The 23,575-nt window shown below is 40.9% G+C and overlaps 1 protein-coding gene across 1 annotated transcript in view; it reads right to left on the bottom strand.

The window, feature by feature from the left end:
* Positions 1 to 19,769, bottom strand: part of LOC110490712 (protein kinase C-binding protein NELL2) — a 104,988-nt gene extending 85,219 nt beyond the window's left edge. The window contains exons 1-3 of the mRNA XM_036945213.1: positions 19,395 to 19,769; positions 18,909 to 19,037; positions 3,402 to 3,552 (exon numbers count right to left, since the gene is read on the bottom strand). Of these exons, the coding sequence (XP_036801108.1) occupies positions 3,402 to 3,552; positions 18,909 to 19,037; positions 19,395 to 19,449 (335 nt within the window). The 5' untranslated portion in view covers positions 19,450 to 19,769. The remainder of the gene's footprint in view (positions 1 to 3,401; positions 3,553 to 18,908; positions 19,038 to 19,394) is intronic.
* Between the last annotated feature and the right edge of the window lie 3,806 nt (positions 19,770 to 23,575).

Here is a 23,575-nt window from a genome sequence, read left to right as displayed (position 1 = left end):
GATAGATAGATAGATAGATAGATAGATAGATAGATAGATAGATAGATAGATATTTGGCCCTAAACAGAGAGTACACAGCGGCAGAATACCTGACCACTGTGACTGACCCAAACTTAAGGAAAGCTTTGACTATGTACAGACTCAGTGAGCATAGCCTTGCTATTGAGAAAGGCCGCCGTAGGCAGACCTGGCTCTCAAAAGACAGGCTATATGCTCACTGCCCACAAAATGAGGTGGAAACTGAGCTGCACTTCCTAACCTCCTGCCCAATGTATGACCATATTAGAGAGACATATTTCCCTCAGATTACACAGATCCACAAAGAATTCGAAAACAAATCCAATTTTGATAAACTCCCATATCTACTGGGTGAAATTCCACAGTGTGCCATCACAGCAGCAAGATTTGTGACCTGTTGCCACGAGAAAAGGGCAACCAGTGAAGAACAAACACCATTGTAAATACAACCCATATTTATGCTTATTTATTTTATCTTGTGTCCTTTAACCATTTGTACATTGTTAAAACACTGTATATATATATAATATGACATTTGGATTGTCTTTATTGTTTTGAAACTTCTGTATGTGTAATGTTTACTGTTAATTTTTGTTGTTTATTTCACTTTATATATTATCTACTTCACTTGCTTTGGCAATGTTAACACATGTTTCCCATGCCAATAAAGCCCCTTCAATTGAATTGAATAGATAGATAGATAGATAGATAGATAGATAGATAGATATATGGATAAATGGATAGATAGATAAATGGATAGATTGAAGCCATTACATCAGTGATTGGGAAGAAAGAGAGAACGATGTAGGGGCGGAGGGATAGAGGAATGGATGGATGAAGGGATAGATTGAAGCCATTACTAAAAGGACAGAGGAACATCAGAAGGATAGAGGGATAGAATGCTTCCACTGAAGAAAGGACCAGCTGATTTGCTCTGCTTCTCCCAAAGGATTTATTTTCCACATTTAAGATTAAAGAAAATGAAAAAATCCATATAAAGCTGTCCTTGGAGGTAGGAACAATGAAAACGGGGATAAATCATAATCTGACTGTTTAACCTAATATGGACTGTCTTCAGAACAACAACAGAGCCTTGGCAGTGAAGTGCTAATACTACTGTTCAAATGACCTCGTGAAATCCATGCCCAAATCACACACCATAAAAACAATGGCAGGCTGAACTTTATGAGATGACACTTGGGAAATCTTGACAGGTGGTACACAGTCTGATCTGTATGACTGGTTGGTGTAGGTCAGCGTTGTACTGCCGTTACCCGAGGCTTCTTGCCTCTTTATTACAGGGTCCACATATGGAGTCCAGTGGTCTCCAGTGGTGGTTGGTGGCAATTTAAATGGGGAGGACTGGCTCATAGTAATGGCTCATAGTAATGGATCATAGTAATGCCTCATAGTAATGGCTCATAGTAATGCCTCATAGTAATGCCTCATAGTAATGCCTCATAGTAATGCCTCATAGTAATGCCTCATAGTAATGCCTCATAGTAATGCCTCATAGTAATGGCTGGAACGGAATTAATGGAATCTCATCAAATGCCTGTTTATTTATACCATTCCATTCACTTCGTTTCATCCATTTTGGACTTCAACCAGGGTCCTCAATAGTGTCTCTGACTGGACTTCAACCAGGGTCCTCTATAGTGTCTCTGACTGGACTTCAACCAGGGTCCTCTATAGTGTCTCTGACTGGACTTCAACCAGGGTCCTCTATAGTGTCTCTGACTGGACTTCAACCAGGTTCCTCTATAATGTCTCTGACTGGACTTCAACCAGGGTCCTCTATAGTGTCTCTGACTGGACTTCAACCAGGTTCCTCTATAGTGTCTCTGACTGGACTTCAACCAGGGTCCTCTATAGTGTCTAACTGGACTTCAACCAGGGTCCTCTATAGTGTCTGACTGGACTTCAACCAGGTTCCTCTATAGTGTCTCTGACTGGACTTCAACCAGAGTCCTCAATGGTGTCTCTGACTGGACTTCAACCAGGGTCCTCTATAGTGTCTCTGACTGTACTTCAACCAGGTTCCTCTATAGTGTCTCTGACTGGACTTCAACCAGGGTCCTCTATAGTCTCTGACTGGACTTCAACCAGGGTCCTCTATAATGTCTCTGACTGGACTTCAACCAGGGTCCTCTATAGTGTCTCTGACTGGACTTCAACCAGGGTCCTCTATAGTGTCTAACTGGCCTTCAACCAGGGTCCTCTATAGTGTCTGACTGGACTTCAACTATAGTGTCTCTGACTGGACTTCAACCAGAGTCCTCTATAGTGTCTGACTGGACTTCAACCAGGGTCCTCTATAGTGTCTAACTGGACTTCAACCAGAGTCCTCTATAATGTATCTGACTGGACTTCAACTATAGTGTCTCTGACTGGACTTCAACCAGGGTCCTCTATAGTGTCTAACTGGACTTCAACCAGGGTCCTCTATAGTGTCTGACTGGACTTCAACTATAGTGTCTCTGACTGGACTTCAACCAGAGTCCTCTATAGTGTCTGACTGGACTTCAACCAGGGTCCTCTATAGTGTCTAACTGCTCTTCAACCAGGGTCCTCTACAGTGTCTGACTGGACTTCAACTATAGTGTCTGACTGGACTTCAACCAGGGTTCTCTATAATGTCTCTGACTGGTCTTCAACCAGGGTCCTCTATAGTGTCTCTGACTGGACTTCAACCAGAGTCCTCTATAATGTATCTGACTGGACTTCAACTATAGTGTCTCTGACTGGACTTCAACCAGGGTCCTCTATAGTGTCTAACTGGACTTCAACCAGGGTCCTCTATAGTGTCTGACTGGACTTCAACTATAGTGTCTCTGACTGGACTTCAACCAGAGTCCTCTATAGTGTCTGACTGGACTTCAACCAGGGTCCTCTATAGTGTCTAACTGCTCTTCAACCAGGGTCCTCTACAGTGTCTGACTGGACTTCAACTATAGTGTCTGACTGGACTTCAACCAGGGTCCTCTATAATGTCTCTGACTGGACTTCAACCAGAGTCCTCTATAATGTCTCTGACTGGACTTCAACCAGGGTCCTCTATAGTGTCTCTGACTGGACTTCAACCAGGGTCCTCTATAATGTCTCTGACTGGACTTCAACCAGGGTCCTCTATAGTGTCTCTGACTGGACTTCAACCAGGGTCCTCTATAGTGTCTCTGACTGGACTTCAACCAGTCAGACACACGTTCTTACCTCCATTACATAACAGCACACAAATGGTTTCTAAATCAAGATGTGTGTCTTACCTGTGTTCCGCATGGTGTATGAAGAGGACTGTGTCTTACCTGTCTTCTGCATAGTTTATGGAGAGGACTGTGTCTTACCTGTGTTCTGCATAGTGTATGGAGAGGACTGTGTCTTACCTGTGTTCTGCATAGTGTATGGAGAGCAGGACTCCAGAGTTGAGTCTCTCCTGCTTCAGAGTGGCCAGCACAGTGAACTCTGTCTTGTCTCTCAGCTTCTGGAGCATCACCTCTGCTACATCCTCCTTCACCCTCACGTTCCTCCATGAGTCTGAGGAGAGAGAGAGAGAAAGCAGAGAAAGAGAAAGCAGAGAGAGAGAAAAAGAGAAAGAGAGAGAGAGAGAGAGAGAGAGAGAGAGAGAGAGAGAGAGCAGAGAGAGAGAGAAAGCAGAGAGAGAGAAAGAGAGAGAGAGAGAGAGAGAGAGAGAGAGAGAGAGAGAGAGAGAGAGAAAAGGCAGAGAGAGAGAAAGCAGAGAGAGAAAGCAGAGAGAGAGAAAGCAGAGAGAGAAAAGGCAGAGATAGAGAAAGCAGAGAGAGAGAAAGATCTCTGAATCTTAGTGTTGTTGGTCACAAATGAACATCAAGCGCTGTAGTTCAAACAGGTGCTAAAATTAGAGATCTATAAATGTAACGGCTGTGGGTACTGGAGGAGAGATTTAGGACACACTGCATTATGTAATACAGGTTATCCAACAAAATATAGTACCAGTCAAAAGTTTGGACAAGCCTACTCATTCAAGGGTTGTAAGTAACAACAACAAAAAATCAAAGGACATAGACATATCTGATGTCGGCAGAAAGCTTCAATTCTTGTTAAACAAATCAAAATATATTTTATATTTGAGATTCTTCAAAGTATCCACACTTTGCCTTGATGACAGCTTTGCACACTCTTGCCATTCTCTCAACCAGCTTCACCTGGAATACTTTTTAAACAGTCTTGAAGGAGTTCCCACATATGCTGAGCATTTGTTGGCTGCTTTTCCTTCACTCCACGCTCCAACCCATCCCCAACCCATCTTAATTGGGTTGAGGTCGGGTGATTGTGGAGGCCAGGTCATCTGATGCAGCACTCCATAACTCTCCTTCTTGGTCAAATAGCCCTTACACAGCCTGTAGGTGTGTTGGTTCATTGTCCTGTTGAAAAACAAATGATAGGCCCACTAAGAGCAAACCAGATAGGATGGCATTCGCTGCAGAATACTGTGGTAGCCATGCTGGTTAAGTGTGCCTTGAATTCTAAATAAATAACAGACAGTGTCAACAGCAAAACACCCCCACACTATCACACCTCCTCCTCCATGCTTCACGGTGGGAACCACACATGTGGAGATCATCCGTTCACCTACTCTGCGTCTCACAAAGACACTGCGGTTGGAACCAAAACTCTCAAGTTTGGACTCATCAGACCAAAGGACAGATTTTCCACCGGTCTAATGTCCATTGCTCGTGTTTCTTGGCCAAAGCAAGTCTCTTCTTCTTAGTGGTGCACTTTAGTAGTGGTTTCTTTGCATGAAGGACTGATTTACGCAGTCTCCTTTGAACAGTTGATGTTGAGACGTGTCTTGAACTCTGTGAAGCATTTATTTGAGCTGCAATTTCTGAGGCAGGTAACTCAAATGAACCTACCCTCTGCAGTAGAGGTAACTCTGGGTCTTCCTTTCCTGTGGCAGTCCTCATGAGAGACAGTTTCATCATAGCGCTTGATGTTTGTTTGCGACGGCACTCGAAGAAATGTTCAAAGTTCTTGACATTTTCCGGATTAACTGACCTTCATGTCTTAAAGTAATGATGGACTGTCGTTTCTCTTTGCTTATTTGAGCTGTTCTTGCCATAATATGAATTTGTTCTTTTACCAAATAGGGCTATCTTCTGTATACCCCCCTATCTTGTCACAACACAACTTATTGGTTCAAACGCATTAAGAGGGATAGAAAGTCCACAAATGAACTTTTAACAAGGCACACCTCATAATTGAAATACATTTTTTTTTTTTTTACCTTTTTTTTTAACTAGGCAAGATAGTTAAGAACAGATGGAGATACAGAAAATGCTACTGGATAGATTGTCCTTCAGTCTCAGTTTCTGATAGAGAAGGAGACAGCAACCACAATCACTCACAGGGACAGAGATGTTATACTGTATGTTTCTGAGACTGAAACCATCATCACTCACAGGGACAGATATTATACTGTATGTTTCTGAGACTGAAACCATGATCACTCACAGGGACAGAGATGTTAAACTGTATGTTTCTGAGACTGAAACCATGATCACTCACAGGGATAGATATTATACTGTATGTTTCTGAGACTGAAAATATCATCACAGATATGATATGACAGATATGTTGTACTGTGTGTCCCCAGTTTTAGAGCTGTGGTTATATTGGTTAATTAGTGTCATGTACAATCATTTAACCTTGATGAGTAAGGTCACATGGTCGCTACCCTTTGAGCGGGCTCTCATGTCAATAAACCATCTGTTCGACATTCTATCCTGTACTCTGTTGTGTTCCATATTGAAAAGGAACAGAACCCTGCTCCCTTTAACCGCGGATACAACACCTCACTTCCAGTGTATCTACAGAGAGAGTGAGAGAAGGGATTGGAACCACGGGAGCGCCCTGATCTCTGGCTGTCTTGTTCTCCCTCGGCCGAACCTATCTCTCCATCCTTCCACCCCTCTATCCTCAACTCACCTCCCTCTATCCTCTCCTCAGACATCTACGCTCCTTTAATGGAACCATCAAAAAGAGATGAAGGGAGTGTGTGTGTGTGTGTGTGTGTGTGTGTGTGTACATGTGTGTATGTGTGTGTGTGTGTGTGTGTGTGTGTGTGGGGGGGGGGGGGGGGGGGGGGATGCATGCAGGGAGCCGTGACACGATTCAACCGCTTCACACTGACACCAGCTACATGGTCTTGTACGACATAAACACAGCATCTACAGCTGGTGAGAACAGGCTCAAAATACCTGGGGAGAAAACAATGTGGTCTGTACGGTGCATTCGGAAAGTATTCAGACCAGAACATTTATTAAATTGTTTTGTTTCTTCTCATCTACACACAATACCCCATAATGACAAAGCAAAAACAGGTTTCTAGAAATTTCTGCAAATGTGTTAAAAATACAAAACTGAAATATCACATTTACACAAGGATTCAGACCCTTTACTCAGTACTTTGTTGAAGCACCTTTGGCAGTGATTACAGCCTTGAGTCTTTTTGGGTATTACGATACAAGCTTGGCAAACCTGTATTTGGGGAGTTTCTTCCATTCTTCTCTGCAGAGCCTCTCAAGCTCTGTCAGGTTGGAGGTGGGAGCGTCGCCATCTCTCCAGAGATGTTTGATCGGGTTCAAAGAGAGACTTTTTCCGAAACCACACCTGAGTTGTCTTGGCTGTGTGCTTAAGATCGTTGTCCTGTTGGAAGGTGAACCTTCACCCCAGTCTGAGGTCCTGAGCACTCTACAGCAGGTTTTCACTCTGTACTTTGCTCTGTTCGTCTTTCCCTCGATCCTGACTAGTCTCCCAGTCCATACCACTGAAAAACATCCCCACAGCATGAAACTGCCACCACCATGCTTCACCGTAGGGATGGTGCCAGGTTTCCTCAAGACGTGACGCTCAGCATTCAGGTCAAAGAGTTCAATCTTGGTTTCATCAGACCAGAGAATCTTGTTTCTCATTGTCTGAGAGTCTTTAGGTGCCTTTTAGAAAACTCCAAGCGGACTGTCATGTGCCTTTTACTGAGGAGTAGCTTCCATCTGACCACTCTACCATAAAGGCCTAATTGGTGGAGTGCTGTAGAGATTGTTGTCCTTCTGGAATGTTCTCCCATCATCACACAGGAACTCTGGATCTCTGTCAGAGTGATCATCGGGTTCTTGCTCACCTCCCTGACCAAGGCCCTTCTCCCCAGACTGCTCAGTTTGGCCCGGCGGTCAGCTCTAGGAAGAGTCTTGGTGGTTCCAAACTTCTTCCATTTAATAATGATGGAGGCCACTGTGTTCTTGGGGACCTTCAATGCTGCAGAAATGTTTTGATACCCTTCCCCAGATCTGTGCCTCGACACAATCCTGTCTCAGAGTTCTTCGGACAATTCCTTCGACCTCATGGCTTGATTTTTGCTCTGACATGCACTGTCAACTGTGAGACCTTATACAGACAGGTGTGTGTCTTTCCAAATCATGTCCAATCAATTTAATTTACCACAGTTGGACTCCAATGAAATTGTAGAAACATCTCAAGGATGATCAATGGAACAGGATCCACCCGAGCTCAATTTCGAGTCTCACAGCAAAGGGTCTGAATACTTATGTAAATAAGTTATTTCTGGGTTTTTTAAATGTCTAAAAACCTGTTTCGCTTTGTTATTATTAGGTATCATGTATAGATAGATTTTTTATTTTAACAATTTTAGTATAAGGCTGTAACGTAACAAAATGTGGGAAAAGTCAAGGGGTCTGAATACTTTCCAAATGCACTGTATGTCCCATACATACAGTATATACTACCATATATACCGTTTTTACTACCATAGATACAGTATATACTACCATATATACCGTTTTTACTACCATAGATACAGTATTTACCACCATAGATACAGTATTTACTACCATAGATACAGTATATACTACCATAAATACAGTATGTACTACCATATATATATATAGTATATACTACCATAGATACACTATGTACTACCATAGATACAGTATGTACTACAATAGGTACAGTATGTACTACCATATATATATATATATATATATATATATATATAGTATATACTACCATAGATACAGTATATACTACCATATATACCATTTTACTACCATAGATACAGTATTTACTACCATATATACAGTATTTACTACCATAGATACAGTATATACTACCATAGATACTGTTTTTACTACCATAGATACAGTATTTACTACCATAGATACAGTATTTACTACCATAGATACAGTATATACTACCATAAATACAGTATGTACTACCATTAATATATATAGTATATACTACCATAGGTACAGTATGTACTACCATAAATACAGTATGTACTACCATATATATATATATATATATAGTATATACTACAATAGATACAGTAAGTACTACAATAGGTACAGTATGTACTACCATATATATATATATATATATATATATATATATATATATATAGTATATACTACCATAGATACAGTATGTACTACAATAAGTACAGTATGTACTACCATATATATATATATAAATATATATATATATATATAGTATATACTACAATAGATACAGTATGTACTACAATAGGTACAGTATGTACTACCATATATATATATATATATATATATAGTATATACTACCATAGATACAGTATGTACTACAATAGGTACAGTATGTACTACCATATATATATATATATATATATATATATATATATATATATATAGTATATACTACCATAGATACAGTATGTACTACAATAGGTACAGTATGTACTACCATATATATATATATATATATATATATATATAGTATGTACTACCATAGATACAGTATGTACTACAATAGCTACAGTATGTACTACCATATATATATATATATATATATATATATATATATATATATATATATAGTATATACTACCATAGATACAGTATGTACTACAATAGGTACAGTATGTACTACCATATATATATATATATATATATATATATATATATATATATATATATATATATATATATATATATATAGTATATACTACCATAGATACAGTATGTACTACAATAGGTACAGTATGTACTACCATATATATATATATATATATATATATATATATAGTATATACTACCATATATACAGTATGTACTACAATAGGTACAGTATGTACTACCATTTTAAGTACTTGGGGACATGGCCCTACAGTTGATTATGATACTGTCATTTGTTTTAAACTCAACTTTAAAATACTCAACTGTGTAACATAGCTGATGAGGACATTTAGATGATTGTAGTGGTGGGGGGGGGGGGGGTTGCTGTTCTCAACAGCAGCACACAGTGGGCTAACATGTGACCATTCTTATTGGGGAACAACAGCCATTCTCTCTCTATCCAACCCCCCTCCCCTCTCTCCATCTGTCATCAGAAAGGAAGAAAGAAAGAACAGAGAGAAAGAACGAGAGAGAAGCCTATCCTCATGCTCCCTGTCTATAACAGTATCTGTTCAACAGCCAGCTGTCTGTCCTTAATTGACAAGTGTCCATATGGACTGGTTGGGTGGTGATGTCATAAGGACCACGATCTCAAAACGCTCACACTTAACACTCTCTAACATACATTAGAAGTAGACGCAATGGGGGCTCTTCCCCCAAAATAAGGCATTCAATATTTCAATAAACTAACTCACAGAAGACAATGCAATTCAACCAATTAGGAATGACAAGGTGGGACACTGACTCAAGCTGAATAAATGTGGATTAGTTGATTGGAAATAAGCAGAAGGTCTCACACTGTGTAGAAATCTGCAAGACAACAAGAAGACTTGAGCAGCTTTCACCAGAACAGGGAAATTGAATGTGTGCCCATTTTACAGTTGTAATATCTTACGTTTGATGCAGATAATTGTCCCGTGTAGCAGGAAATGCACATTGTAGTGTATTCAAGGATTAAAATGGCTTCTAAAGATTATAATATTCACTTTCAAATATTCAGACTTGATTTATCCTATCTAAAAAATGTACAACCCATACAAAAATGTATATTGTCCTGTGGCTGCAGGATTATTTTCGTGCTTTGAGAAACTGGTCAAATGAAGATACAACATCTGTATGTTTCTCATGAATGTTGAAATGGTTTAACACCCAGTCAGAGGGTTCAGATTCATGGAGATTACTACTAATCTGCACCATATGGTCTATTTTATTTTACCCCACTGTCCTCTTAAGACTTAACCTGTGGGTGATGGGGGAGGGAGGGTGTACATAACACTCTTGTCTCTCTCTCTCTCTCTCTCTCTCTCTCTCTCTCTCGACTCTCTCTCTCTCTCTGTCTCTCTCTCTGTCTCTCTCTCTCTATCTCTCTCTGTCTGTCTCTCTCTGTCTGTCTCTCTCTGTCTCTCTGATACACAAATCCTGTCACTTTGTCCTGGGTTACAGTTAGTGTTGTAGTGATACAGATCAATACAACATGCAGAGAGAAGAGATAAGAAGCTCCACACACACACACACACACACACACACACACACACACACACACACACACACACACACACACACACACACACACACACACACGCAGCCAGCCAGCCTGCCTGTCTGGTGCCTCAGAGGGACTGGCCTCATTTCAGGGCTTTCCAGGTCTCTCTTTCTCTTTTTCAGGGCTTCTCCTGTTCCTGCTGCCTGGCCTTCTGTCAGACACTCTGTCTCCGCTGTATTGAACCACAGCCTGGTGACACAAACAAACACACACACACACACTTGTACCGGCCTGCAGCCATCATCACAATACTAGTTAGTTATCTCCCTGAGAAAACTATAAATAAACCACAGCATCAACCATGGTCTATGACTTGGGCTACTGGAGTCTTTGACAATTTTTTGGGCCTAGTATATAGGTCCTGGATGGTAGGAAGCTTGGCCCCAGTGATGTACTGGGCCGTACACACTACCCTCTGCAGAGCCTTATGGTCGGATGCCGAACAGTTGCCATACCAGGCGGTGATGCAACCGGTCAGGACGCTCTCGATGGTGCAGCTATGAAACATTTTGAGGATCTGTAGACCCATGACAAGTCTTTTCAGTCTCTTGAGGGGGAAAAGGTGTTGTCGTGCCCTTATCAAAACTGTCTTGGTGTGTTAGACCATGATAGTTTGTTGTTGATGTGGACACCAAGGAACTTGAAACTCTCGACCCGCTCCACTACAGCCCCGTCGATGTTAATGGGGGCCTGTTCGGCCCGCATTTTCCTGTAGTCCACGATCAGCTCATTTGTCTTGCTCACATTGAGGGAGAGGTTGTTGTCGTGGCACCACACTGCGAGTTCTCTGACCTCTAGGCTGTCTTCTCATTGTCGGTGATCAGGCCTACACTGTTGTGTCGTCATCAAACTTAGTAATGGTGTTGGAGTCGTGCTTGGCCATGCAGTCGTGGGATTACATCTAGATTGATTAATGAGATGCTGCCTTGTGTTTTTATCAAGTTTGGGGTGTAAAAGTTTGATTTATCAAGATACATGCCATGGATTTGGTCACAGGAACTGGTCACAGGAAGTGGCCACAGGAACCAACGTGTGTTTGCGTGCGTGCATGCGTGTTTGTGTGTGTGTGTGTGTGTGTGTGTGTGTGTGTGTGTGTGTGTGTGTGTGTGTCTGCTTGTGGGCGTGCATATGTGTGTGTGTCTAAATCAGCTGAATGATTCATGACAAGTAGCCATTACACAGGGAACAAGTGTCCCAACTCCAAATAGCGTTGAATTAAAGCAGGGGAATTAACAGTGCAGATTCCTACAGCCTGGCAGAGAGACAGAGGGATCAACAGGGAGAGAGAGAAGGAGAGAGAGCACTTAGAAGACAGGATGACTCGCTTTTACAAAATAAGACCAATTCATTGGAGAAATATCATCCTGTTTCAATCTCAAGTGGTCAGATGAAACCAGATCACATCTTGTTCTGATAGAACATTTGATCTAAATATTACTTCTACCACTTAATGATGCACTTCTAATGTACCTCTCTGGGATACATCACTTCTAATGTACCTCTCTAGAATACATCACTTCTAATGTACCTCTCTGGGATACATCACTTCTAATGTACCTCTCTGGGATACATCACTTCTAATGTACCTCTCTAGAATACATCACTTCTAATGTACCTCTCTGGGATACATCACTTCTAATGTACCTCTCTGGGATACATCACTTCTAATGTACCTCTCTGGGATACATCACTTCTAATGTACCTCTCTGGGATACATCACTTCTAATGTACCTCTCTGGGATACATCACTTCTAATGTACCTCTCTGGGATACATCACTTCTAATGTACCTCTCTGGGATACAACACTTCTAATGTACCTCTCTGGGATACATCACTTCTAATGTACCTCTCTGGGATACATCACATATAATGTACCTCTCTGGGATACATCACGTATAATGTACCTCTCTAGAATACATCACTTCTAATGTACCTCTCTGGGATACATCACTTCTAATGTACCTCTCTAGAATACATCACTTCTAATGTACCTCTCTGGGATACATCACTTCTAATGTACCTCTCTGGGATACATCACTTCTAATGTACCTCTCTGGGATACATCACTTCTAATGTACCTCTCTGGGATACATCACTTCTAATGTACCTCTCTGGGATACATCACATATAATGTACCTCTCTGGGATACATCACTTCTAATGTACCTCTCTGGGATACATAACAAAATACTCTCAGAACTGTTTCCAACACATAGGCCTTTAATCTCTGCTTCCTGTTATCCAATGCATCATGGATATATGTTCTATGACTAATGTTGCTACCGCTGTTAGGCCTCTTGCCCTTCTGTCTGGTTGGCACACAGAGCTTGGCAATGGGCACAGGAATGGCATCTCACGTGTATGTGTGTATGTGTGTTACATTCACACACACACACGCACGCACACACACACACGCACATGCACACGCACACACACACACGTAGAGCCGACAACACTACACTAACGGCATCCTGTCCTGCTGTGCGGTTGCAGATACAGTCTCTATTGGAGTGATGAGTAAGCAGCAACCTGATTGCTGCACTGAACAGAGAGAGAGCATCCAGTCAGCATGGAGAGGTACAGGTGTAGGATCTTAATTTGATCCCCCTGTTGCAGGAAATTTCAGACTTGATTTTCACTTACGAAAAATGTATCAACCTCTACGAAAATGCACATGAATTATAATCCTAATACTACAGGATTGTTTTCCTGCTGTAGCAAACTTGCTCATATTATGATCCTACATCTGTACAGGGAGGGTTCACTCACTCAGCAGGGTTGAGGGGCACACTGACTTTGTTTGTGATATGAAACCTGATGAGATTGATGAAACTCATGACCTATTCTTTGGCAGGTGTGGAATCCTCTTTCACCTCTGGATACCATATATCTATGATGACAACTTTCAATTATCTCTATGAAGGCATCAAGGGAACAGGTGGGTTATAATTGTACACGAAAGAGAAAATATCATTTCTATAATAGATGAATAGATGTAGTTGACGGATAAACCATAATGGGGTCCATCTAATCCTTGTGAAAGCCTAGAATTCTGGGAGAGAGGAGAAGGGAGAACAGTGGTAGGATGTTCCTGTATGGACACACACACACACACACAGACAGCACTCTGCAGGCAGAAACACTGGCTACAATTCCTCTCATTCCTGAGTTGTTTGAATCATATATACAGTGCCTTCAGAAAATATTCATAACCCTTGATTCATACCACGTTTTGTGCTGTTACAGCCCGAATTCTAAATGGATTAAATATATTTTTTTCCTCACCCATCTACACACAATAACCCATAATGACTAAGTGAAGACATGTTTTTAGAAATGTTTGCAAATGTATACACAAATATCTAAATTACATAAGTATTAACACCCCCGAGTCAATACATGTTAGAATCACCTTTGGCAGCAATTACAGCGGTGAGTCTTTCTGGGTAAGTCTCTAAGAGCTTTGGACACCTGGATTGTACAATATATGCCCATTATTCTTTTCAGGATTCTTAAGGCTCTGTCAAACTGGTCATTGCTAGACAACCAGATTTAAGTCAAAACTGTACCTCGGCCACCCAGGAACATTTACTGTCGTCTTGGTAAGAAACTCCAGTGAATATTTGGCCTTTTAGGTTATGTTCCTGCTGAAAGGTTCATTCATCTCCCAGTGTCTGTTGGGAAGCAGACTGAAGCAGGTTTTCCTCTAGGATTTTGCCTGTGCTTTGCTCCATTCCATTTAATATTTAATCCTGAAAAACTCCTCAGTCCTTAACGATTACAAGCATACCCATAACATGATGCAGCCACCACTACACTTGAAAATATGGAGAGTGATACTCAGTAATGTGTTGTATTGGATTTGCCACAAACATAACACTTTGTATTCAAGAAAAAAAGTGAATTGCTTTGCCACATTTGTTTTGCAGTATTAGTGCAGTGTTGCAAACAAACTGCATGTTTTCGGACATTTTTATTCTGTACAAGCTTCCTCCTTTTCACGCTATCAATTAGCTTAGTATTGTAGAGTAACGACAATGTGGTCTTTGTGGTTGAATCTATCTTTGAAATGAACTGCTTGACTGAGGGATCTTACAGATAATTGTATGTGTGAGGTAATCATTCACAAATCATGTTAAACACTGTTATTGCACACAGAGTGAGTCCATGCAACTTATTATGTGAGTTTTAAAGCACATTTTTACTCCTGAACTTCTTTAGGCTTGTCATAACAAAAGGGGTTGAATACTTCATTCTGCCTTTCATTCTGATTCTCATAGCCTCAACAAAACCATGGACTGGTACTGGTACTGTGGATAAAAGGCCTACAAATTAAATTGTATTTGAAAACAACAGGTGTAAACAGTGAACTGCTTACTTACGAGCCCCTAAACAACAATGTAAAAAGTAACTAAGAAACATTTGCTAAATAAACCAAAGTAGAAAATAACAATAACGAGGCTGTATACAAGGGGTACCAGTACAGAGTCAATGTGCAGGGGTACCAGTACAGAGTCAATGTGCAGGGGTACCAGTACAGAGTCAATGTGCAGGGGTACCAGTACAGAGTCAATGTGCAGGGGTACCAGTACAGAGTCAATGTGCAGGGGTACCAGTACAGAGTCAATGTGCAGGGGTACCAGTACAGAGTCAATGTGCAGGGGTACCAGTACAGAGTCAATGTGCAGGGGTACCAGTACAGAGTCAATGTGCAGGGGTACGAGTTAGTCAAGATCATTTAGGTAATATGTACATGTAGGTCGGGGTGAAGTGACTATGCATAGATAATAAACAGAGAGTAGCAGCAGCATACGTGAAGAGTGTGAAGGAATGTGTGTGTGTGTGTGTGTGTGTGTGTGTGTGTGTGTGTGTGTGTGTGTGTGTGTGTGTGTGTGTGTGTGTGTGTGTGTGTATGTGTGTGTGTGTGTGTGTGTGTGTGTGTGTGTGTGTGTGTGTGTGTGTGTGTGTGTGTATGTGTGTGTGTGTGTGTGTGTGTGTGTGTGTGTGTGTGTGTGTGTGTGTGTGTGTGTGTGTGTGTGTGTGTGTGTGTAATATGTGTGGGTGTGTGGTTAGGGTCCAGTGAGTGTACATTGAGCCTGTGCAAGAGAGTCAGTGCAAAACATAAAAGACGCCTATGAAATGAATGACTTAAGCTTCGACACAAAGCAGAGTTTTCATCCCTGTTTTCTGCTCTGGGGGGGCGGTCTGCATTGCTAGCTCAGACACAGCCACTGAAGCTCAGATCAACACCCTCAGTTTGGAGGCATCAGAGAGAGAAACTCAAGATCAACACCCTCAGTTTGGAGACATCAGAGAGAGAAACTTACAGAAAGTCTGAATGAAAGAAACAGAGACTCTTGTGGAAGATGAAAATAAATAAAAATCTCCCTCACACAAACACATTCCACACATTTTGCCATGGGGCAAAGAGAAAATGTGCAGCTTTATAGCTAATCTCATGATATTCTACACATTTTCCCATGAGGTTGAGAGAAAATTGCTGTTATATAGCTAACTTTCTGCAACTTATATTGCCATGGGTCAGAGAAAAACAGTTTTATAGCTAATCATGCTATTGTACACATTTTGCAATTAGGCTGAGAGAATTTAGCTAATTTTCTGCAATTCTACACATATTGCCATGAAGCAGAAATAAAAAAAAATGCAGTTTTATAGCTAATCATGCTATTCTACACATTTGTCAATGAGAATGAGCATAAATGTTGCAGTCTGACAGTTAATTTACTGTAGTTCAAGGCCTACTATATCTGGGGGTGGGGTGGAGGGGGGGGCACACTATAACCCGCTGCGGGGTATGTGGTATACCAGTGTTTACTAAACCTACAACTCCAGACATGGGATTAGAAGTCGCAATATGGGGACAGCCGAATGACAGAATGAAAGACTTCTGTATGGGTTGGGATTTCTATTTTGGATCTTTGTTTTGCTGATCTACGTCTGGCAAAAGAATGGGATAAATAGTCTATCATTTATAGACTGAAACAATAATGTCGCTGCCAATAGTTCACTGCAGCTTGGCACCAGGCCACGATGGTGTTCTCTGTTATGACGGGGTTATCTGTTATGACGGGGTTATCTATTATGACGGGGTTATCTATTATGACGGGTTATCTGTTATGACGGGGTTATCTATTATGACAGGGTTATCTGTTATGACGGGGTTATCTGTTATGACGGGGTTATCTGTTATGATGGGGTTATCTGTTATGACGGGGTTATCTGTTATGACGGGGTTATCTGTTATGACGGGGTTATCTGTTATGACGGGGTTATCTGTTATGATGGGGTTATCTGTTATGACGGGGTTATCTGTTATGACGGGGTTATCTGTTATGACAGGGTTATCTGTTATGACGGGGTTATCTGTTATGACGGGGTTATCTGTTATGACGGGGTTATCTGTTATGACGGGGTTATCTATTATGACGGGGTTATCTATTATGACGGGGTTATCTGTTATGACGGGGTTATCTATTATGACAGGGTTATCTGTTATGACGGGTTATCTATTATGACGGGGTTATCTATTATGACGGGGTTATCTATTATGACAGGGTTATCTGTTATGACAATCTGTTATGACGGTGTTATCTGTTATGACAGGGTTATCTATTATGACAGGGTTATCTGTTATGACGGGGTTATCTATTATGACGGGGTTATCTGTTATGACGGGGTTATCTGTTATGACGGGGTTATCTATTATGACGGGATTATCTGTTATGACGGGGTTATCTGTTATGACGGAGTTATCTGTTATGATGGGGTTATCTGTTATGACGGGGTTATCTACTTTCGTCATACAGTGGGCCGAGGGTAACGTTAATGCTTTATCCCGCTATGGGTGAAACGTCAAGACCAAACGTCTATCCTAGCAGTAGGCTACCTGCTTTATAACAGGTGTGTAGGCTATTTGAACTCAATGTCTTATGACATAGCAGAAGATTAGTCACACGTGCAAACGTAAACAAGATCAAAGTTAGAGTAATATTTTTATTTTACCTTTATTTAACTAGGCAAGTCAGTTAAGAACAAATTCTTATTTTCAATGACGACCTAGGAACAGTGGGTTAACTGCCTGTTCAGGGGCAGAACGACAGATTTTCACCATGTCAGCTCTTGCAACCTTTCGGTTACTTGTCCAATGCTCTAACCACTAGGCTACCTGCCTCTTACCACTAGGGTAGCTGCCTCTAACCACTAGGCTAGCTGCTTTTAACCACTAGGCTAGCTGCTTTTAACCACTAGGCTAGCTGCCTCTAACCACTAGGCTACCTACCTCTAACCACTAGGCTAGCTGCTTCTAACCACTAGGCTACCTGCCTCTAACCACTAGCCTACCTGCCCCTAACCACTAGGCTAGCTGCCTCTAACCACTAGGCTACCTGCCTCTAACCAGTAGGCTACCGGCCTTTAACCACTAGGCTACCTGCCTCTAACCACTAGGCTACCTGCCTTTAACCACTAAGTTACCTGCCTCTAACCAGTAGGCTACCGGCCTTTAACCACTAGGCTACCTGCCTCTAACCACTAGGCTAGCTGCTTCTAACCACTAGGCTAGCTGCCTCTAACCACTAGGCTACCTGCCTCTAACCAGTAGGCTACCTGCCTCTAACCACTAGGCTATCTGCCTCTAACTACTAGGCTAGCTGCCTCTAACCACTAGGTTACCTGCATCTAACCACTAGGCTAGCTGTCTCTAACCACTAGGTTACCTGCCTCTAACCACTAGGCTAGCTGCTTCTAACCACTAGGCTACCTGCCTCTAACCACTAGGCTACCTGACTCTAATCACTAGGCTATCTGCCTCTAACCACTAGGCTACCTGCCTCTAACTACTAGGCTAGCTGCCTCTAACCACTAGGTTACCTGCCTCTAACCACTAGGCTAGCTGCCTCTAACCAGTAGGCTACCTGCCTCTAACTACTAGGCTACCTGCCTCTACCCACTAGATTACCTGCCTCTAACCACTAGGCTATCTGCCTCTAACCACTAGGCTACCTGCCTCTAACTACTAGGCTAGCTGCCTCTAACCACTAGGTTACCTGCCTCTAACCACTAGGCTAGCTGCCTCTAACCACTAGGTTACCTGCCTCTAACCACTAGGCTAGCTGCCTCTAACCACTAGGCTACCTGCCTCTAACCACTAGGCTACCTGACTCTAATCACTAGGCTACCTGCCTCTAACCACTAGGCTACCTACCTCTAACCACTAGGCTACCTGCCGCTAACCACTAGGCTAGCTGCCTCTAACCACTAGGCTACCTGCCTCTAACCACTAGGCTACCTGCCGCCCCTTGAGAGTAATGCATAGATATGGGTCAAATACAGTTTTCGGGTCTTACCTTGGAAAAGAAAGGCTCTGCTCTCATTGTGGAACCCCTGAACTTGAAAAACTCCAGCGTAAGACTCTCCCAACTTCAGTTCATCGAATACGTTGATGCGGAGGGCTGGATCGACACCAAAGCCTAGAGCTGGATGAGAGAGACCGGATAGATAGAAAGAGTCCGGCCGCGGCAGAGATAGCGTTAGTTCAGCACCATGGACAGCGACCGTCAGTCCGACACCTAGGTGTGGACAGCGCAGCCGGCTATTGCTGCTATATCATGATGTAATGCTGCGAAACTTAGCCTACAAACCTCTATTCTGATAGGTTACAACTTCCTACACAGCCAAAATTGTAAAATTATTGTAAAACACGAAAAATAAGAAATACATTAATTCAGTTATCAACTGAAACCACGTCACAGTAACATACTAAAATCAAAACATGACAGTTATGGGAAATCAATCAACATAATTGCGTAACAAAATGCGGACATTTAGCTTACCTGGGAAGATGGCAAATGTACTGTACAAAAAATAAAGTTTGAATGGTCCCATCATGAATGGAAAATAATCACAACGATTAGTCCATGCTTATCTGTCCACTTTCAAAAACACTGCTGGTACTAAAATACCGCAGGCGATTCGCGTCAGTCAGAAGAAAACCACATGCTCGCAAAATAACGCGTCATCTAATATTGACCGTCGGCGTTCTTAGAACTTTTAAGACCAATTAGAAATATTTGACGTCAAAATATTCCATTCAGCATCCGTGATGATTCAGAAGAGAACGATGAAGACAGGTGCAACATCATCACTACACGGGCTGCTAGGTGGTGAGTGAGTGCGAGGAGGCTGGTATGTGGAGAAGCGAAAAGGATGGAAAGGATGGAAAGCGAAAGGATAGCGTCTGTGGACAGCGTTCCTGCCCCCTTTTGGTCTACGGTGGAACACAATCAAGGAGATGATTTCTCAACATTACCAAATGACCGTAGGAGAGTGGCATTTAACGTTTGATATTCAATGATAGTAATTTAATCAGAAAACAATTTCAGCTGGGCGTTTTTCGTGATCCTCTGGCGTGCTTAGCCTACTGCACATGTGTTTTTCAGGGTGGTAAAACGATCTTTAGAAAATACAAAATGTTCCCTTCAATATTAAAATGCATTGAGAGCTAAATTCCATGCACCACACCTTCAGCCTTTAGAGAGAAGAGCTCCCTGGGCATCTAAACTATTAACATACCATTATCATTAACATCCTCTATGTCATCAACATACCATTATCATTAACATCCTCTATGTCATTAACACACCATTATAATTAACATCCTGTTCCACCATTATCGGGTTAATTACTCTTAAAGAACAGATGCACACTCAGCAAGCCGGTCCTGATGAACTGTAGTTAAAAGGCTCTTTGCACCTTGCCATTTTCACAATCCTTCAGTTGTCAAGCAAGGCATATCTCTTAGAAGTCACGCCCACCCTACATATATTCAGAACCAGAAGGCACATGTCTGGTACTTCTATGTTAATCAATAAGATGGATATAATTACATGTTATACCGAGAGGGAGGGATGCATTGCTGCAGTGTTGCCTGTAGCAACACACAAACACACACACATATACACACACATACACACACACACACACACACACACACACACACACACACACACACACACACACACACACACACACACACACACACACATATACACACACATATACACACACATACACACACACACACGCACACACACACATATACACACACACACACATATACACACACATATACACACACATATACACACACATATACACACACATACACACACATGTACACACACACACACACACACACACACAAACACACACATATACACACACATATACACACACATATACAGACACATATACACATACACACAAAAACACATATACACACACACACACACACACACACAAATACAAACTGAGCCACATGTCACCAGGTGCCCTTGAGAATCTATTGAGGAGAGACAGGTTGCCATGGAACCTGGAGGCTCATTAGCATATGCATGAGGGTCAGATAATGACACAGGGGTCACACGGATCATTCGGCGTTCAGGGTCTCAACCTACAGTAGTCAGGGCTTGATGGACTATATAGTATAGAAACTCTGAACAGCTCTGTAGTATGTTAAACTCTATACAGCTCTGTAGTGTGTTAAACTCTATACAGCTCTGTAGTATGTTAAACTCTATACAGCTCTGTACTATGTTAAACTCTATACAGCTCTGTAGTATGTTAAACTCTATACAGCTCTGTAGTATGTTAAACTCTATACAGCTCTGTACTGTGTTAAACTCTATACAGCTCTGTAGTATGTTAAACTGTAGCATGTTAAACTCTACACAGCTCTGTAGTATGTTAAACTGTAGTATGTTAAACTCTATACAGCTCTGTAGAATGTTAAACTCTATACAGCTCTGTAGTATGTTAAACTGTAGTATGTTAAACTCTACACAGCTCTGTAGTATGTTAAACTGTAGCATGTTAAACTCTATACAGCTCTGTATTATGTTAAACTCTATACAGCTCTGTAGTATGTTAAACTGTAGTATGTTAAACTCTATACAGCTCTGTAGTATGTTAAACTGTAGCATGTTAAACTCTATACAGCTCTGTAGTATGTTAAACTGTAGTATGTTAAACTCTATACAGCTCTGTAGTATGTTAAACTGTAGTATGTTAAACTCTATACAGCTCTGTATTATGTTAAACTCTATACAGCTCTGTACTGTGTTAAACTGTAGCATGTTAAACTCTATACAGCTCTGTACTGTGTTAAACTGTAGCATGTTAAACTCTATACAGCTCTGTAGTATGTTAAACTGTAGTATGTTAAACTCTATACAGCTCTGTAGTATGTTAAACTGTAGCATGTTAAACTCTATACAGCTCTGTAGTATGTTAAACTGTAGTATGTTAAACTCTATACAGCTCTGTAGTATGTTAAACTGTAGTATGTTAAACTCTATACAGCTCTGTAGTATGTTAAACTCTATACAGCTCTGTAGTATGTTAAACTCTATACAGCTCTGTAGTATGTTAAACTGTAGTATGTTAAACTCTATACAGCTCTGTAGTATGTTAAACTCTATACAGCTCTGTAGTATGTTAAACTGTAGTATGTTAAACTCTACACAGCTCTGTAGTATGTTAAACTCTATACAGCTCTGTAGTATGTTAAACTGTAGTATGTTAAACTCTATACAGCTCTGTAGTATGTTAAACTCTATACAGCTCTGTAGTATGTTAAACTGTAGTATGTTAAACTCTATACAGCTCTGTAGCATGTTAAACTCTATACAGCTCTGTAGTATGTTAAACTGTAGTATGTTAAACTCTATACAGCTCTGTAGTATGTTAAACTGTAGTATGTTAAACTCTATACAGCTCTGTAGTATGTTAAACTCTATACAGCTCTGTAGTATGTTAAACTCTATACAGCTCTGTAGTATGTTAAACTCTATACAGCTCTGTACTATGTTAAACTCTATACAGCGCTGTAGTATGTTAAACTCTATACAGCTCTGTAGTATGTTAAACTCTATACAGCTCTGTAGTATGTTAAACTCTATACAGCTCTGTACTATGTTAAACTCTATACAGCGCTGTAGTATGTTAAACTCTATACAGCTCTGTAGTATGTTAAACTCTATACAGCTCTGTAGTATGTTAAACTGTAGTATGTTAAACTCTACACAGCTCTGTAGTATGTTAAACTCTATACAGCTCTGTACTATGTTAAACTCTACACAGCTCTGTACTATGTTAAACTCTATACAGCTCTGTACTATGTTAAACTCTATACAGCTCTGTACTATGTTAAACTCTATACAGCTCTGTACTATGTTAAACTCTATACAGCTCTGTAGTATGTTAAACTCTATACAGCTCTGTACTATGTTAAACTCTATACAGCGCTGTAGTATGTTAAACTCTATACAGCTCTGTACTATGTTAAACTCTATACAGCGCTGTAGTATGTTAAACTCTATACAGCTCTGTAGTATGTTAAACTCTATACAGCGCTGTAGTATGTTAAACTCTATACAGCTCTGTACTATGTTAAACTCTATACAGCGCTGTAGTATGTTAAACTCTATACAGCTCTGTACTATGTTAAACTCTATACAGCTCTGTAGTATGTTAAACTCTATACAGCTCTGTAGTATGTTAAACTCTATACAGCTCTGTAGTATGTTAAACTCTATACAGCTCTGTAGTATGTTAAACTCTATACAGCGCTGTAGTATGTTAAACTCTATACAGCTCTGTACTATGTTAAACTCTATACAGCTCTGTAGTATGTTATGTTAAACTCTATACAGCTCTGTAGTATGTTAAACTCTATACAGCTCTGTAGTATGTTAAACTCTATACATCTCTGTAGTGTGTTATGTTAAACTCTATACAGCTCTGTAGTATGTTAAACTCTATACAGCTCTGTAGTATGTTAAACTCTATACAGCTCTGTAGTATGTTATGTTAAACTCTATACAGCTCTGTAGTATGTTAAACTCTATACAGCTCTGTAGTATGTTAAACTCTATACAGCTCTGTAGTATGTTATGTTAAACTCTATACAGCTCTGTAGTATGTTAAACTCTATACAGCTCTGTAGTATGTTAAA

This window comes from Oncorhynchus mykiss, chromosome 15 (assembly GCF_013265735.2).
Source record: "Oncorhynchus mykiss isolate Arlee chromosome 15, USDA_OmykA_1.1, whole genome shotgun sequence".
NCBI lineage: Eukaryota > Metazoa > Chordata > Actinopteri > Salmoniformes > Salmonidae > Oncorhynchus > Oncorhynchus mykiss.
Note: the sequence above shows the minus strand (reverse complement) of the source record. Positions and strands in the feature narration are given on the sequence as shown.